The sequence below is a fragment of the Corvus cornix genome, chromosome 1A (genome assembly GCF_000738735.6).
Source record: "Corvus cornix cornix isolate S_Up_H32 chromosome 1A, ASM73873v5, whole genome shotgun sequence".
Classification (NCBI taxonomy): Eukaryota; Metazoa; Chordata; class Aves; order Passeriformes; family Corvidae; genus Corvus; species Corvus cornix.
This window is the reverse complement of record NC_047057.1, coordinates 13,646,034-13,664,264: the sequence shown is the minus strand read 5'-3', so window position 1 is coordinate 13,664,264 and position 18,231 is coordinate 13,646,034. Positions and strand designations below refer to the sequence as shown.

Below are 18,231 nucleotides of genomic sequence, written 5' to 3'. Positions count from 1 at the left end.
CAGATGTTACCAAAGACCCTACAGTGTCAAAATGTCACTGCTGACAACCGAGCTAAAATTTCCCAGCAGACAGTAAGAAAAGAGAAAGAGAAGCAAAAAGAAGTAGTATTTCCTCAAGTATCTGCTTCACACAGGGTTTAAGATATGCATGTGTTTTAGTAATGACAGAAGTGTCTACTTTGTGCTTCAATCATAGAGGGAGAAAATTATTTCTTTAGCATCCATCAAAATAGGAAGACTGTAGTAACACAGCAGTAGTAACATCAGTAGGAACTACTAACTGTAACAACATCATAAAAAGAATGGAGGAGGAAAGCTACAACTCAGCTTTCTTTCATTTGCCTTTCATACATCTTTCAGCTTCCTTTCATCCATGACATACTCCTGATAGTTCTGGAAAAGGGCCAGTACACTGCAAACACCTTTCAAAGGACAAAATAAATAATTGGGACTTACATCCACATAAACCCCAAACCTAACCCAGTTAAGAGTTCATATTACAATCTTTAAACATAAGGTCATCAGACATTCCTACAACCAACACAGCACCTTAAATCTCTTCCTGCACATCAACAAATATACACATTTCATGACATGGCCTCAGTTCTTGCAGAGTATTTTGGCCAGATGTTATTAAATTGCTGCTGCATTTGTCTAAGCAGGCTAAATCAACTACAAAGAAAAGCATATAAAAAGTGAATATAATCACTTATGACGGTCTCCTTCATATGTCTGAGTTATTTAGGTGGTATAAAACCCCTGAAGTGAAGCTTCAAACAATGCATTGAAGACTATGAGCAAACAAATGCATGTCCCTGCACTATAGGAAGACTCTAGGCCTGCAGTAACCTATCACTTCACCCTATGGGGCAGGTATCTCATCACTGCTTCCCTTCAGCCCAATTCTATCTTTCCACAAAACCAATGACCATCACCAACTTAAAAGCAAACTCTGGTCAAAGTTTTCAACAGCAGTTCAAGAGAGTAAATTAAATAAATTAGTTCCCAATCTCAAGCCATTTACTGAAGATCTACTTTTAAGGATAATACTAAACATAATCTTAAAAAATAATTTTAGAAGTTTATTGCATTTCTGGTACTTTAAATATTAAGAATATAGTACTGTAGCCTGGTCTGACATTGCTATATATATAAGTGCATCTGCATGTTTCCCTCAGTAGAAAATAAAACCATGGATTTTTTCTTTCTATTTCAAGTAGCTTGGAGTTAAGTAGCATGTATATTCTAAGGCACTGGAAACACTTATCCATGGAGAACTATCTAATATCCCTGAAACACACGAGAACTACTTTCATCACTGAAATACAGGAGATGCTTACCACACAAAGCAGTCAGGGCAGACATTAAATGACATCAGTCAGGCATATGGTAACCATTAAAGCTTTACTCTTAGTTCACAGACCTGAGGATCTGCTCATAACAAATGTAGCCAGCAGATGTTTTGTATCTGTACTGAGCAAAAGTATTCAGTCAGCCCAGTGCTTTGATATATTCTGGTCTTCTGTTTCAACAGCAACCAAAAGAAAAGAGTGCCATCTACTGCATGAGGTGCACCTCAGCCAAATTCTGCTGTCAAACAAGTTCATTTACCTGTATGAGAAAGGGAAACCAAGCAGCAGCCTAGACTAAGCTCCATTTTTCCTTCTCATTCACTCAGTATATTACAATTGCATTTGGATTCCCAATGTGGATGCAGTATTAGCCCTCTCCTCTTTCATTCTATGGTATAACTTTTCAATAAATCAGCTGACTTACACTAAGCTTAAATCCCTTCCATTAATTTACTGATATAAACTCAATGTACCAGGTTTCTTTTACCCATTTGTTAAGAAATTATCTAACACTTACCAAGAAACAAGATGATCAACAGAACTATTATTGTAAGGAACATCTTGTTCCAAAATACTGCCATTTTGCTCCATAGAGGAAACATAAAAATCTTCTGCCATCTGTAAAATAGAACTGTGTTATTCAAAAATAATTAAGCACTAAAAGAAGAGCATTACAACCTCACAGAAGAGAGCCTTGTTATTGATAAGAGACTTGTATAAGGTCTCTAAACAGTTCCTCTAACTGCAATATAATTTAGGTATATATTAACTTTTCCAGAAATCCAACTTGTCTTTTTTTGTTGTTGATACAGGCAAAACCAGTTGGTTCATCTTACAAATGTCTTGCACAATAGCAGGGACTCTGCAGATGTGTCTGATTTTAGCTTATACTTTGGCTAGCAATACGTTGTATTCAGTCCTGACTATAACAAGGGATGGGGTAAAGACTGTAAAACCCATTCCATTATTTTTATTTTTATCCACTAATACCTCTTGTTGCCAAATAAAATTAAAAGCTTCCAGAAATTCTCTACCATCCTTCTTCAGAAGGCTTATCTTTTATGCTGATGGGTCTGCATAATTCTGAAGTACAAGGACTGTTACTACATTCTAACTTGTAACGACAACAAAAAAGACCAATCTTGTGTTCATATTTTGTTAAGGGTTAAAACTTCTTTCCCAAGCATAAATTTGCTGGCTACAGAAGCGAGTTCTGGTGAGGCCAATGCTGATGCAGGCTTTTTATTTTTAAATGATTAGTTGTCTATTTGATATTGCTGCATGGAGGGCGTGGCAGAATCACACCTGCAGCACAAAGAACATCTAATGCGCTCAAATGAATTGAAACAAGTTACAACAGAGCACCTATTTGTTCTTTGCTGCAGGTTAGAATCAGTGCTACTGCACAAATGAAATAATACCTAGTCATGCCATAGGGACGTAACACAGACATGCTACTCACCATCTTATTATATGAGGTAAAATTTCCTACTTTTGTTATGACTATTTACACTTCCTAGAGACTGTTAAGATTTGCCCTCTCACAGCAGTTTCCAACCTACTACAAATTTAATTTAAATCAGACTGCAGCATGATCTCCTGTGGTCCTTTACGGTTCTCCACCAGAAAGAATTAAAATGTTTTAGCGTTGTGCATTTAAGTCTTTTAGTATAATCTCAATTCTTTACAGCAGACAGCCACAGTATGTATCAAACAAAAAGCTTACTTCAAGCTACGACTCAAACAAAGCCAACTCGCTAACTCTTTAAACGTGCAATTTTCCAAGCTCCATACTGACCTCCACTTAAGAGGTGATTCTTTGAAGTATGACCTTAGATAAACTACACTGCCAAGTTATAATCAGGCTAAAAATATGGATCTCTTTACTGGAAAATCTTCCTGTGTTTTATTTTCACATTTATTTTTCCTCAGCAAGTATAGACATTCACATTTACTAAAACTCTACATCCTTTTGGTGCCAGAAGTCATATAAATATAATCCTTCCAAACTATAATACTAGCCACCATTTTAGATGTACTACACCTAGTAGAACAGATCTCTTCGTGTACTTGCAGTTTTATACTGTCAATTTACTTGTTCCCCAGGAACTTACAAACTTGTTAGCAAATCTGAAAAACATTATTTAAAAAAATGTGCAGACACAAGAGAGACAACGAATCAGTTTACTGAGTAAATCAAAACTTCCAAGAACAGCAGTTTCACACCTGTCAGTAACCACGCATGCCTTACTGCTGACAAAACTAGCTCCCAGGCCACCAAGATGTGTCAGGCAGAGTTGCTGCCCTCTGGTACTGTCACAGCAGCTAAATCTAATTTTTAACCCCACAAGATTCCTGCAAGTTTTGTTAAGAAGATAATTGCATATATCACATAAGGGACAAAGCGATTTCACTCTTTTAGAAACCAGTGTTCAGAGGAATAGCTGAATGCTCCAAACAAAGCACACAAATCTATCCTTTCTATATAATTAAAAACACTGTGTTTAATGTTTGAAAAAATTTTGGCACAGCTGCACATTACGAATTTGCTTTTCAGCCACTAACACTGGACTCTGTTTGCATTGTAAGTGAAACATATTTCAATACTCCCAAAGTATTCTGCTTGTGACATTAGCCTGAAGAAATTCTTGCAACTAGTTTCCTCACATAAGCCATTAATAACCTGATGCTTATGACTCCCATAATACTCCTCTCCTCTTACATAGTTGCACTTTTGCTTAGAAAACAGTAAGAAATACAACAACTCAACAGTCTATGTAAAAATGCTGAACTTGCAAGCCAACTTGTAAAAAACCAGAAGCTGAATTAGATTTTAGAACAGTTTCAACTTCTCAAGCTGAGGAAACATGCCTAATCATTGGTACCAGGTGTGGAGGAGCCAGTCATTTTCAAGACTCCTCCACAGGTTTAAGTAATTAAATCCAAACTTTCCACAACAACTCTTGTTCCTTAAGAGGACAGTAAAAGCTACATCATTCTAAATATATCTAAAGATGCAGGAAACAAACAGAAGACACAAAGAAACAAACAGTTTTCACAGAAGACTGCTGAAACAGCAGCATTTAAAAACAAAAAAAAAAGCTTTAAAGTTTCTTCTTGCTTGTTGTTTTGGGGGGTTGTGGGATTTTTGTGGGTTTGGTTCTTAAGACTTCCTGATATTCTGAAAAGAAATCATAAGTCTACTTCTCTTGCCTCCTGCAGAGAAACTAGCTTTATTTCCTGTAGAGAAATAATATCACCAAATTTGAAGAGCTACTTACAGGAAACAAGATAATGCTGTAAGTCAAGCCTTTGCATACAGTAAAGATAATAAATGCATTTTTTTCCTTTCCCTTATTATGTGCATTTATTTTACAAGAATTTACTATTTTCTTAATGTCTGTGTTGTGTTCCAGAAGTAGTACTATTTTCTTAATCTATATGTAAGTTTACAAAGGCCCTTATTCCAGTAGTCCCAAACCTTCTGCTTCAAACTCAGGTTCAGTTTTTTTAAACAAGTGATCAAAAATTTCTTGCGGGCCTTACACACAGTTTGCAGCCTGCATTGTATATCTGACGTCTCATCTGTTCAGCACCCACAATGCCTAGTGTACACCAAAACACAGAGTTGCATCTCACAAATGTGACAAACAACTGCCGAAAAAACCTGCATTCTCCTCTCATTTATTACTGCCAGATGCCTTCCTGTACGCTGCCTACTCCAAAACTCTGGGAAAAGCCGTCCCACCTGCTGAAGCGAAGCAGGGGGCTGCTCTGGGCACGCCGAGACCGCTGCTCTCGGATGAATCAGCACTGCGTAGAAAACACAAAGCTCCTTAAAGAGACTTGCGATTCTTGCAGCTCCTGATACTCAAGTCCCAAACAGCAGTCCTTCGGCTATGTTCACAACTAGTTTAGGATGCAGCAAAGCTCCGTGTTTACGAAAACAGAGACGTAAAATAAGCCCACACTGGTGAGAAGAGCGAGCTGTGTTGCTCAGCACGCCGAAGTCCTCCTACCTCAACGGGGAAATGAATGGCAGGCAAAGCACGAGAATTACTCCGATTTCACCATACAGGATGGTAGCCACTGCCGTCCACTGGAAAGTCATCGTCCCGGCGGCCTGCGGAAGAAGGGACGGCTCAGGCGGGCGGCTCTGACTTCCCCTCCCGAACGACAGCCCGGGGCGGCGCTGGCCCGCTGGGCAGGGTCCCCGGCAGAGCCCCCGCGAGGCGGCCGCGGGCCCGCGGGTTCCTCCCGCCGCCTCCCGCCCCCCAGCGCTGCCAGCGCCCCCTGCGCGGCCGCGCAGCCCAGCGGCCGCCCCATGCTCCCGCCCGGCCGGCCTTCCAACCTCGTCAGCGCCGGCGCCCGGTGGGGCTGATGGCGGCCAAGGGGCGGGAGCGGTCGGAGCTGCGGAAGCGCGGACCAGTCTCTCCCGGCGGCGCAGGGCGGGGGAAAGGGGTGTCTGTGCGGACACGGTGCCGCCTCCGCCTTGCCCGGGGAATGTGGGCCGGGATGGGGCTGAATGACACAGCGGGGGCGGCGCGGGGCTGCCGCCGGCCCGGCCGGGGAAAGGTGCGGGCGAGGGAGGCAGGCAGAGTGCAGCCCGGCGGAGCGGCGCTCCCGGCGCAGAGGCCGCGCTCGTTGCGGCCCGGCCGCCCGGGCACACGGGCAGTGCCGCCTGCGGAGCGGGGGGGCCGAAAATGACGGCGAGCGCGGAGTTGCTAAGGGGCCGCACCTCTGTTGGGGAACGCGTGGATCTACGGGCTGAGCAAGGTTCAAATGAGCATTACGTTTTCTCCTATCGAGGGAATGATTTGTAAGCATTTTGCTGCGGAATCGTGCTGTGCTCATGCCACCGGTCCGTGACTCCAGCTTAATCTATTGGAGACTTCAACTCTGCTCTCCAGCACTATCATGAGTTTCTCAAGTTCAGTTAAAATACTGCGTGTGTCTATCCATTCCCTCTTCCATGTGTTACACTACATTAATGTATTAAGACCCAGTAAATTGTTTTCTCAAGAAAAACAGGTCCAGTATTTGTAAGGACAGCACAAATAACAACCGAACAACAGTCTCAAGCACTCAAACAGGCCTGTTTGGACCTCATGAATCAAACAGTATTCCTTCAGAAAGCCCTGTTCTTTCCTACTGTCCTGTGCCTGTGCAATGTTTTTATCAGTGTACCAAGGCTCCAAGCACATTCTTTCCATACCTTGGTACCCATTTACCCATTTCTTGAGCACCTCTTTTGCTAGCCGTGCAACTCTCTTTGCCCATGCATAAGAAAGACATCCTCTGATCATTTTTTCCTGTTGATCCTAGCAGATGCTGAGGTGCTGCCAGTGGAAGAGGTTACCTTGTCTACCTGGGCATCTCCAGCACTCTTTGATACAGCTACTTGCTTTAGGGAATTTTTTCCCAATTAAGTTCCATCAACATGAGATATATAAAATGCTGTGAATAGTAGTTCTTTGTTACTCTAATCCATTAGAATTGATGTGGGGTGGAAGTTCTTGCATAAGCAGTTTTGAGCAGAGCTGTTTGAAGCTGCTCACAATCTGAAATTGTTTACTTAAAATTTCCCAGGTCTGCAGCCTGGGGATGGAGCCAGTGTGTCAACATTTTCCTAGTTGTTGCCAAGCAATGTCTGAATGAAAGGTTACATCCCAAATAATTGTTTATGCATAACAAATACTGGAGAGAGATATAAGCAGTCATTTCAGTCCAATCTACACAGTAGGAACACTCCCAGTTTTAAGTAGTATTTCTAACACATTTTCGCAAACATATTTAATCAGCAGTATAGACAAAACACCACCTCTTCAAATGTTCTGGTTATTACATTTTAGCTACTGGCCTACAGCCACTATACTTCACTGAAGCTGTTAAAACGTTAATACTTTCCTTTTATTACAGAGCAGTTTCCATTTCTGAGCTGCTTACTCGCCTCTTTCTAGTACTGTAAACTGCTCTCCCACTAGCATACCCTCATACTGATAGGACTGTATTCACTCATTCCCACTGCCAGAGACTTGGAGTCTGCTTTATCACTTTAGAGGCTTCATAAGATCTCAGAAAGACTCACAGTGAATGTGACTGCTGTGCACTTCCACTGCGGCTGATGCGTGTTCCCCAGCAACATAGAATGAGACCTGAAGAAAAGAGAGGTCCCCTGCAAACATTTGTGAGACCTCTCTTCTCCTGCTGAGTGCACTCTGCTGCTCCTGGAAGGAATTCTACCTGAAGCTGTAGAAGTCTGGGTTGTTGATCTAAGGCTGTCTCTCTTATACTGAACCCCCATATGATGAATATCATGCCATACAATATATACATAATGGCTGGCTGTTTTAGGGAAAAAAATCATAAATCTTCAAACATTACAGTTAAAAGGAATACCTTCCTTTTCAATCAATGAGGTGACAAACTATTCTGAAGCAGAAAATAGGAAATGCCTGTACATTAGCAACTGGTTAGAGGACTGAAATAAAACTAGTTCTCTTCTGAAACAAAAGGAAAGTTTAAATTTGTTCTGTTTTGGCTTCTGTGACAGCCTTCTCATCACCATACACTGCTTTTGGCCAACCATCAACCCATGAGACCTAAGAAATTTAACAACAGGCAATAGAGAAAATGGGATTGTATAGGCTGTGTGAGGGTGCTGGGGTTATTGAAGCAGGGTAAAAGCTGCAAAAACATACAGGTATTATGAGAATATGGTATTGTTGTGCAGGGGGGGTTTAACATAAAGAACAGGATCAGTTACAGGAGGCAAAGAACCTAAAATAGGAAACAATGCTTTGTATCTTCTGTTATTTGCTTTGTACTTATATTAACAACATTTAAAAACTAGAAAATCAAAAGGCTGACCACGTGGTGATGTTAAAAGTAACATGTACAGGAGAAGGACTACATCCAGTGGTTTTAAACGAAAATAGACTTTTTCTGTAATTAAATGTCTTCTAATGAGAAATATGACCTGTTCCAGTTTGGCCAAATTTAGAAATATATACTCTGAGAGAAGGCACAACCACCCCTCCCCCACCAGGTTCAGGAAAAATAAATTTTCTTCGAAGGAAAGTGAAGGAGATAAAACTATTTATTTAACAAACACACGGGAAAGGAAAATAATGCTAAATAATAAAATCTCTCGCTGTGGAGATAAAACCTGGGAAAAGTGTTAGAGTCCTCCCTTTGGTCTCCTCGGAGCTGGGGCTTGGCCCAGGGCCAGACCCTCTGTGCCCAGTGGAAAGTCCTCCTGATGTGCTCTGAGGTTGAAAGCAGTCCAGTAGAAAAGGGAGAAAATCTGGAATTCCAGGGAAGGAAAAGCAAAGTTCAACTCTCAGTCTTTCTCTGGAGAACAAGAAACTGAAACAACTGGCAAAAAGCTGACCGGAAAGCAGCAAGCCAGGTGCCTCCTCGCTCCCCTGCCGCAGCTGGGGAAAAACCTGCTATCTCTGTGTGGCCTTGAACAAGCTGCAAACTGCTTTGAAAAAGTTTTGCTCAGTTTTTCCTTCCCCCTCTCAGGCTCAGTTTAGAGGCACAGAAAGGCACAAAGTTAATTTCTGGGCATAGGGCAGCGATATGGGATACACATCATAGAGTCACCCCAAGACAGTGTTATTCTAAAAATAACACTGGTAGTTGAATAACTCCCAACCGTAGCAATTTATGTATATTGGAACAGTATGGTGTTCAAAGTATGGCTCAAAGACTCCAACTTTGCAGTTTATTCTATGGAAACAGTGAAGTATATTCAGATGCATACAACATTTAGAATGGAAGGCATAAGATTCATTTCACCCTTGGAAAGGGATGATGAACTTCCATTGACTTTTATGATACACAAAAGGCCAGATCAAGCACTCCATAATTAATACCAATATTAACAGCAACCTAGGTCTTGTACTTCAGGTAGGAATCTCTGTGATTAATCTCACACAGGCACAACAACTGCTGCCTTCAAAATCATCAAGTACTCAGTTCCTAAATAGGTCAAGGTATTTCCAGTCCTCTAAAATTCAATTTTCCCACTACGACAGAAAAAATAAAGAAAGCCTTTGTGTTGATTATATATATTATTCTTCTCTGCTCCTTGAGGCTAATGGGATAGTTTGCTACATATAATAGTTGCTAGCCAAATCATAAAACTCTCAAGAAAGTGGCAACAAAGGGCTTAGTTTCACAATCCTTTTCCTCTACAATTCAGTTGTATAGTTTTACTTCAGAGGAGCCTGGAGGCATTTTCAGAACTGAGGAGAACTGAGTTGCACCATATTTGGATGAACTCGATATTGGAAATTTGGCAGTACAAAATACATAGTCATGCAGTTGGGAAATAAGAACTTCTGCTCTAAAACTGGGAGCTCCTAATTTACATGATGAATATTAGCTGAAGACAAGTGAAACATTGTATGAAGTATTAACTGCAGAAGACACTGTGGGGAATTTACCTGGAATGCTATACAGAAATGTGCCCAACTAATGTCAAAAAAACATTACAATCCAGAAGAATGAAAAAATAGTTGTCTGAGGGAATGGAGACACACCAAAAATGGTTGAAGAGGTTGTCTCAGCCTAGGAAAGCAAAGCATGTCTGTAGTTTTCCATTTGTTAGCACATCGGGAAGGTGATCATATCAGAAGAGTTACGTAACTTTGCTGCCTTAAATAGTGAACTGGACTTGATGACTTGGGTCATGCCTTTCAAACTTTTGTTCATATGCCTAAATCAGACATATTCATTATAAAAAATGATCAAGTATTTTATGCTATTGCATTAAAAAAATTGTGACAATTTAAGATACCTGAACTATGAAAACATTTGGGGAGTAGCTTCAAAAGCAACCTTCCCTCCTCCAGACTGCTGTATAACAAAAAAAATTACAACTGCATACAAAACCAGCAATTTATTTAGAAAATTTGGAACTATTCACATATATATTCACAAAACAATCACAGTCAGAAAACTAGGCAATTTTTGGTATGAATTTCTGTGTAAACATGTAAAGAAAACAAATTATTTGATTACAAATAATTGTCCTGTACAGTTTTGTGAAATTTCCCTTGCAGAACAAATGCAGCTGGTGTGTAATGTTATTATCTTGTTCTAATTTTCACTATTTCACTCATATATAACGACTCAAAACCAAGTGGCTGTCATGCTTTGATAAGCAACATGCCAGCAGGCAGAAAGGACTGCAAGAGCCCCACTGAGAGAATCTGTCAGCTTTTCTTTGACCTAAAAAGTTCTGGTTTGGTAGATGATAGGGATTTAATCTTGTATACAACTATTCTACAGTAGATAAAAAACTCTGAATTTAGTTACATTGAACTTTAAGTCTTGTTCTTTAGATTCAGCTAAATTTTTACTTAAACTATCTCTTAGTTTTCCTTTTTTCTTCTTTCCCTTTTCATTTTCCTTCTTTCCATAATTGTTCATCTGTGTTTCTTTTGCTATAAGAAGTGTAGAATTTTTCTAAGTTGTAAGTAAGTTTAGAAAGTTTTAGGCTGCAAAAGGAACATCAAATTTAAAAGAGGATAGTATGATGGGCTTTAAGCTTATGTTATCTAAAGCAAAAACTTCTGTAGTTGCTCCCTTTGTATTCTTTTGGTCTGAAATTACTGGCATTATTTGTAAGTAGTCCTGATTTTAGGAGCTTTCATGTAAGAAAGGCCCTAGTTTTGCAATCATATTGCTGTAAGCAATTATTCTGTGAAAAATTAAATTACTGGGGCCTTAAAATAATCAATCCTCTGTGTAGTAGTGCATTGTAAATAGAATTCCACATTTGTAGAATCTTGAATATTCTCTAGAGTGAAAAATAGACATAAAAATAGAAAGTATCATCCTAATGATAATGTTTTGCTGTGTTGAAGATACTTACACAATATATAAATGTGACTAAAAAGTAAGAACCCAATTAAAACTTCTGCAGTTTACTGACAATTGCAAATACAAGTTTACATAGAACTAACATACTTTCACACGCCATAATGGTCATTCAGATAATCTAATACTGCTGAGGTACTTGATAAAACATTAAAAACTTTTTTTTCTTGTTTAGAAGTTATCCGCTCCATCATGTACATTAAGTGGTGGTGAAAACACGTAAAAGGAGTTCCGTGCTCAAGAGCTATGTCAACCCAGTCCTGGATGCACTGAAAAGGTGTCTCTTCATATCCTGCAAACATAGCTGGATTTGCCAAGAGTCCTCTAGCCACCATTATACCTTCAAATTGGAAATTAAAGCAGTAAGTTACATTCTAGTTTAAATTTTATGCTAAATCTTCTTGTAGATTTTGTGCAGCACCCCTTAGAACAACCACCTGAAGCTTACAGACAGTAATGGGAGAACAACAGGGATGAGTATTACAGCTTTATCAGAGAAATCCATTGAACAAGGCAGACATCAGAGTATCTACAACACCTATCAACACATTCCAGAAATTTTGAAACAAAACACAGGTCACAGAAGCATTTCTTCCCTTCGTTTGAAACTGCAAATAAATAGTATTTTATTTGCTACACACATTTATTGCCTTTATAACATAAAATTATGATGGAAAGACACAAGAGGACTAATAATTTTCTGTGCAACTCAGTCTATTCACTGACCTTCTTCCAGTAAGAGCTCAATGGCTGAATTACGTAAATTTCAGGACTCTTATCTGCAGCAAATCTTTCTGAACAAGCATGTAGTGTATTTGCAATTCTAATCCCATATTGTCAGATAAACCTACACAAGTTCCATTGTAATTTTTGTGATTTTTCTGTGATTAAGGGATTCTGTTTTCCTGCACTACCAACATACAATCCATTACACTTAGTTTTTCCTTAAGAAACAGGATGATCAAAAATGAAAAATTTCTTTTGTCATTGTCCACGACAGAAAAAACCGAATGCTTTATATTTTTACTACTGAAGAAGGTCAGATGGACTATGAGAACATTGCTTTGTATTATGCTTTTCCTTCCTGCTCTGCATTTGGGGGGAAATACACTGTAAGCATAGTAGTTTGGTTCAATTTCTTTTGATGCTATTAAACGGCAACAGGGTGAGCAGAAACCTGTCACATGTACTGTTCTCTTTCCTGTTTTTCTCTAGCTGTAAGACAGAAAGTCTGTAGATACAGATTATCTTTTCAGAACATATACCAAATATCCATATTGTCTTGAAACCACAGACAGTTGCAGGAATCTACTGTGACTAATAACTGCAAAAAATCCCCAAATTTTACCACTGAAATGAAAGTGCAATGCTTCACTGTGTGCTTGAAGTTCACCATCTGGCTTAACAGTATTTCCCTTTTCCACTGTGTTCTTACTGTAAGAAATCTGCTCCCATGTGCAGGAAGCAGAGATTTCCAAGTGGAAGTTTACAGTTCTTTAAGAGATGATCAGCTCCATTAAGAGACAGAATGTCTGAAGGTCCCCCCGAACTCCACTACTGAGTGATGAGATAGCATAAATAATCACAGAGCTTTTGTAATTTGTCTCGGAAATAATTATTTGTGGCTTTGAATAACAGTGCTCTAGTGTTCTGACGATTACCAGTGATGCTGCTTATGAGTTTGTAAGGCATCTAAAATATCCTCTTTCATTTGTCTCTTCAAGGAGAGAAAGCACTCAAATCATGTCCTACTTACATCCAAAATAAATACCTTGAAATCTGATAAGTTTACTTAGAAAATAGAGTATGTTTAATCTTACCATCTGCTTCTGTCAAGTGATGAACATTTTCAGCATCTTTTAAAGTTTTAATGTCTCCATTAGCCACAATAGGTATAGACATGCTTTGTTTAATTATTTTAATTGCATCATAATGTACAGGTTGATGCCTTTCTTCTATACTTCTCCCATGTACTGTAATCCATGAAACTCCAGCTGCTTCAGCTTTTTGACACAGGTCAACTGTTCTTTTTAAGTCCTCATGGATCCTAAAATTGCAAGGAATGAAAGCAGTAGGTAGTAAGTTTCCCTGGCCTATATAAAAAGCACTCCTCTATAGGGAGGAATTACCACATATTTCTATAAGTAACGGTATAAAGACAGTATTACTGTAGGAAAACAGTGTTTGATTTTTGTTTTTTTTTTTTTTAAGACATATGAGTTCAGTGTATGGAAACTGTTATTTATTTTAGCATTTCTCAATTATATCACATCTCTGTAATATACATGGTAAATTTTATACAGATTGAGCAAGGGTACCCAAAAAATCTAAAATAAACACCGTGATTTTGCATATTTTGTGAAAAAAAAAATCCAATTTATAATAGTTCCCCTTTCCAGAAGGACTGGAAACTAAGTTGAAACTTAACTGACAAATACGCAGAAGCCATATAGGATGTATGGTTAAATAATGGATCAAGAATGGCCATAGAATGGTTTGGGGTGGATGCAACCTTAAAGACCATCCAGTTTCAATACCCCTGCTATGGAGAGAGTGGATCTTCCATTAGACCAGGTTGCTCAGAGATCACCCCATCTGGCTTTACAAATTTCCAGGGATGGGCATCTACAACTTCTCTAGGCAACATGCTCCAGGGCCTCACCACGTCCACAGCAAAGAATTTCTTCCAAATATCTAACCTAAACTTGCCCTCTTTCATTTTGGAGCCATTCCCCCATTCCTGTAACACCACGCTCTTGTACGAAGTCTGTCTCCATCTTTCCTGTGGACCCCCTTTAGGTACTTGGAAGGCTGCTCTAAGGTCTCCCTGGAACCTTCTCTTCTCTGTGCTGTACACAAAGCAATGCAAAACAAGTCTACAGAAGTTTAGAAGCTGATGTAGGGAAGCAGAATGTATTCCTTACAGCAGCTGTGGGAGCAGCTCCCAGTTTTGTTACCCATCCCTTTATACCCAACCACAACTATGGCTCTGCTCCCTAATAGCTTGCAAAGCAAATCCTTGTGATGATACAGACTATGCATTGCTTTTCTTTTACAGAAGCCCTTTAATCTTTTACCTTGTACTTTCATGTTGTTTGGATTGCAAGAGAACTCTAGTTTACAGTATGTTATCTGGATAAGCAGTCAAAGGCTGTGCTGGTTCTAAGTTTTATATTAATTGCCCCAGATATCTGAGTCAAAAAAATCTCATCAGTCTTCACGCATAAGGAAATTACTATAATATGTAGTATTACAGTAACAGAATTACAAATATTATTATCATGACACTAAATTCTTTCTTTAAAAAAAAAAGGATTCTTCCATGTACCACAAACAGCACTTAAGTTAGACCTACCTTATTTTAATAGATACTGAAAATTTAGGATTGTCGATCTGACTCCGTACATGTCTCACCATATCTTTAACAAGCTCAGGTTTATTTATTAAGCAAGCACCATAACCTTCTGAAACCGCCCATCTTTAAAAGAAAAAGAACATTCATATTCTACATTTGAAGAAATGCAGATCAGTATCAGTCGCATACATCAGTTTCTTTCCTTATGACCTTCAGAATATGTGGTTAAGTAATCAGAGATAGTACTGGCTTTAGATCAATTACTTGTTTGCAGTTTGATACAGCTTTTAGATCCTGGTTCAGTCTCCGTTTTGCTACTAGAAATTTGGACAAGTTACCAATCTCTTTAAGTTAAATTTTCTGTCCACAAAATAGATTCATAACGAAGATAAATTAAAATTTAATCTACAGTGCATGCATGAAATAAATATATTGATGTTTCCCCTTCCCCTTGGTCATGGATTTCTTTCAAACAGATTTCAAACTTTGGATTGAAAAGGAGGTTTTTTTGAAGTGCAAGTGATGATATTATTTTAGTAATATTCTGATCTCACTGTTTTGACTGGCAAAAATAACCTTTGCTTCCACATAACAGCAGCAGTTTTTAAAATAATTTTTCTTATAAAAAACATGACACAAACTTTTGTTATTTTGAAACTAATATGCACAAGAAACAAAGGATTCAAATGTAAGCATGTATTTTTGGCCTAAAAGGAACAGACAGTTTGACATACTTAACTATAGTTAGCTTAAAAAAAACCCCAATACTTCCATTCAGAAGCCTCAGATCTCTCCAGAAAAGAGTTTTCTCAAATACTATAGTTTTAAGTCAAGACAACCTAATTAGAATAGAGAAATTAAGTATTTGCACCGTAGTATTATCTTTTACTTTCCTATATTTTTCAGGTCTTCATTTAGAAAAAGACTGCCTGGCAAACATGTAATAGATGGTTCTCAATTGAACCAGTTAGAAACAAGCTTACTACTCTATTTCAGTGTCAAGACAAAATCTTTATCAATAAGTGAGAAGTAGATCACTAATTCACTATACTTACGAATTTAATAAAAGATGGAAGAAATTATTTTCAGCAGTTTATCTGTATAATTTTATTTTGAAGACTATCCTTCACTTGCAGAAGTTTGAGACATCAGGACTTGCCTCATTATTCTGGAAATTGCTATATCATTATTCAAAACACTCCGCAAATTATTTGCAGCAAGCTCTTTTTGGGAGTGCACATTTAGCAGTTGTCAAGAAGGGATGGGCACTTCACTTCTGAGCCAACACTCAGTATCAAAGAAATTAATAAAGGCAAGTTGGCAAATACAACTAGTTTTCCCAGTCTCACCATGGTGACAGGCATCTCAGAGCACTCAGAACAGTGCCTTACCACACAGACGTTTCTGACAGGTTAAAAAGCTCTTACTCTCTTGAAATCTCTTTTTAGGTTAAAATAGAAATGATGATGAAAAGGAACTATTTAGTCTCTAATTATTTCACTGTATTTACCCAGCTTTTTCAAAACTTTACCTCTGAGGACAGCCACAGTTTAGGTCTATTCCATCTGCAAAAGGACAGACGATACGGGCAGCATCACACAAAACCTGTGCTTCTTTAGCAGCGAACTGAACAATCAGTGGGTGATCACCTACTCCAATGAAAAGATATTTAGAGACTTAAAAATTCCCAGAAAATAAAAAGAACAAGTTCTAAATTTTGAATGTTTTTTTTGTATATTGTACAGCTGTCTGACCATGGTCCTGGCAACCAGGTATAGGTGACCCTGCATGAACAGGGTGGCTGGATAACATGACCTACAGAGGTCCTTCCAAGCTCATCTCTTCTGTCATTCTGTGAGCCCCAGATCACAAATAAACGAAGGTGGCTGGCATGGGGTTACTAAGTATGTCTATTAACAGAGGTGGGAATTCAGACAAATATAGGTGTCCCACACAGTTGCTGGCTTAACATACACTATTTCTGACTGAAGCTGGTCAGTTGCTAATCTTTCACAAAGACCATCTACGAAACTAGGCATTCACTAATTTTCAGCAGCCTTCATGCTTCCCCTCCTAGGCTGCCCCTCCTTGTCTGCATGCTGCCCCTCTGCTGTGCTGACATGGCACATGCCATGTCTGTCTTGCTAGGTGGGAAACTTGCTTACAGAACCAACCCTTCAGAAGGGAGCTAAACCACCCACAAACTTTGTCCTTCCTCATCCAAGCCGCTCTTTTTCCTTTTCTGTGCCAACATGGCTGTTTTTATCCACAACGTGACACTCGAGAGTTGGAATGAGCACTCATGTGCAGACGCAGCTCTAGCAGCTTTGTCTCAAGTGAGAAACCAAAGTGTCAGTGCTCCTCTGCTTGGGTCTGCTGAACTACTTGTGATTTACTAAGCCCCTGCAGAGAGCCAGATGGTCATTTGGAACATGCTCTCCTCTTTTACAGCTACTGCATTACATTAAAGGCATCTCAAGTATCTCAAGCAGTCTTAGCACTCACTTTCCATATAAACAATTGCTGTAGTTAAGAAGCAGCAGCATGATATCTGAGCACTGATGGAAAGAGATGATCAAACAAATGCACGAAACAAGTGCACTTCTGGTACTGAAGAGACCACAAGTGCTTTCTGAAGATTTTCCTGTTTTAGAGGGAAATGAATAGTTACTGAAATGGTGGAGATTAAGTAAGAAAGGCCACCAGTACCCTCTCAATCAAGCTGAGACACTTCTAGAGGTTACTTAAAAATCCAGCAAGCAAAAAAAAATTGCATGTATATTTTCAAAAGTGTCCCTTTAATACAGTGCTCTAGATGAAGAGATTTACATTGTTATAGCTAATATTTTAGAATAAGCCCATGTGCCTAGTTTCTCTTTGATGAGCATTAAGTAATAAAAGCACTGAGTCTAGCCACATAAAATATTTTAGCAGCAGCCACAAAGAACATCTACCTCTATTTGAGAAATACACAACAAAGAAACATTAATGCAGAAGAAAATGTAAAACAGAGATTGCAAACCTACTCCACTAATTAGAAGACAAAATCCCCAAACAGCCAGCAAGTTAAACATAAAACCACACAAAAAGTATAAATGCTAATAGTGTAAATAGTATAGGCTGGTCAAAGCATGAGACAATGTTTTAGAGGCCTATAAAATTAAGAACGGCATAAAAGAAGTTGAGCAGGGAAAAGATGTTGTTTACAACACTAAAAGATTTCATCTCCTCTTTCCCTGTCCCAGCACCCCCCAGAATACACTCCATATCTGACCTGTAGAACTTCAGTGCCACCAGACTTCGTGTAGATCAAAAGTGTAAGTAAATTCTAAGAGGCAAACTAGTAACTGTGGAGCTTTGAGCCATATACAGTGTCAGTTATGTTCTTACTCATTTTTTTTTACGTAGAATGAGTTATTCATGGTTTTTTTTGAAGTTGAATTCCACTCATAAGAGTCTGCCTGTGCCTTCCAATGTGAGTTTTCTCTGTAATTGCTCTGTTCTATTTGAATAATGCACCATAGTACATAGCCAATGCGGAAACAGTGAAATACACTTTCCCTGTTACATATACACTTATGAAACCACAAATTCTGTGGCCTGAATAGAATAAATCATCACACTTCACAGACC

General features: G+C 39.0%; 1 protein-coding gene across 3 annotated transcripts in view; it reads right to left on the bottom strand.

The window, feature by feature from the left end:
* Positions 1 to 18,231, bottom strand: part of DUS4L (dihydrouridine synthase 4 like) — a 37,741-nt gene that overhangs the window by 17,112 nt on the left and 2,398 nt on the right. The window contains exons 3-7 of one of the 3 annotated variants that reach the window (XM_039570352.1): positions 16,130 to 16,247; positions 14,599 to 14,721; positions 13,051 to 13,290; positions 5,372 to 5,464; positions 1,870 to 1,970 (exon numbers count right to left, since the gene is read on the bottom strand). In XM_039570352.1, coding sequence (XP_039426286.1) covers positions 1,870 to 1,970; positions 5,372 to 5,464; positions 13,051 to 13,290; positions 14,599 to 14,721; positions 16,130 to 16,247 — 675 coding nt within the window. Of the gene's footprint in view, positions 1 to 1,869; positions 1,971 to 5,371; positions 5,476 to 5,703; positions 5,905 to 10,245; positions 11,584 to 13,050; positions 13,291 to 14,598; positions 14,722 to 16,129; positions 16,248 to 18,231 lie in introns of those variants that run through there. The other 2 variants (XM_039570350.1, XM_039570351.1) reach the window with 2 other exon arrangements.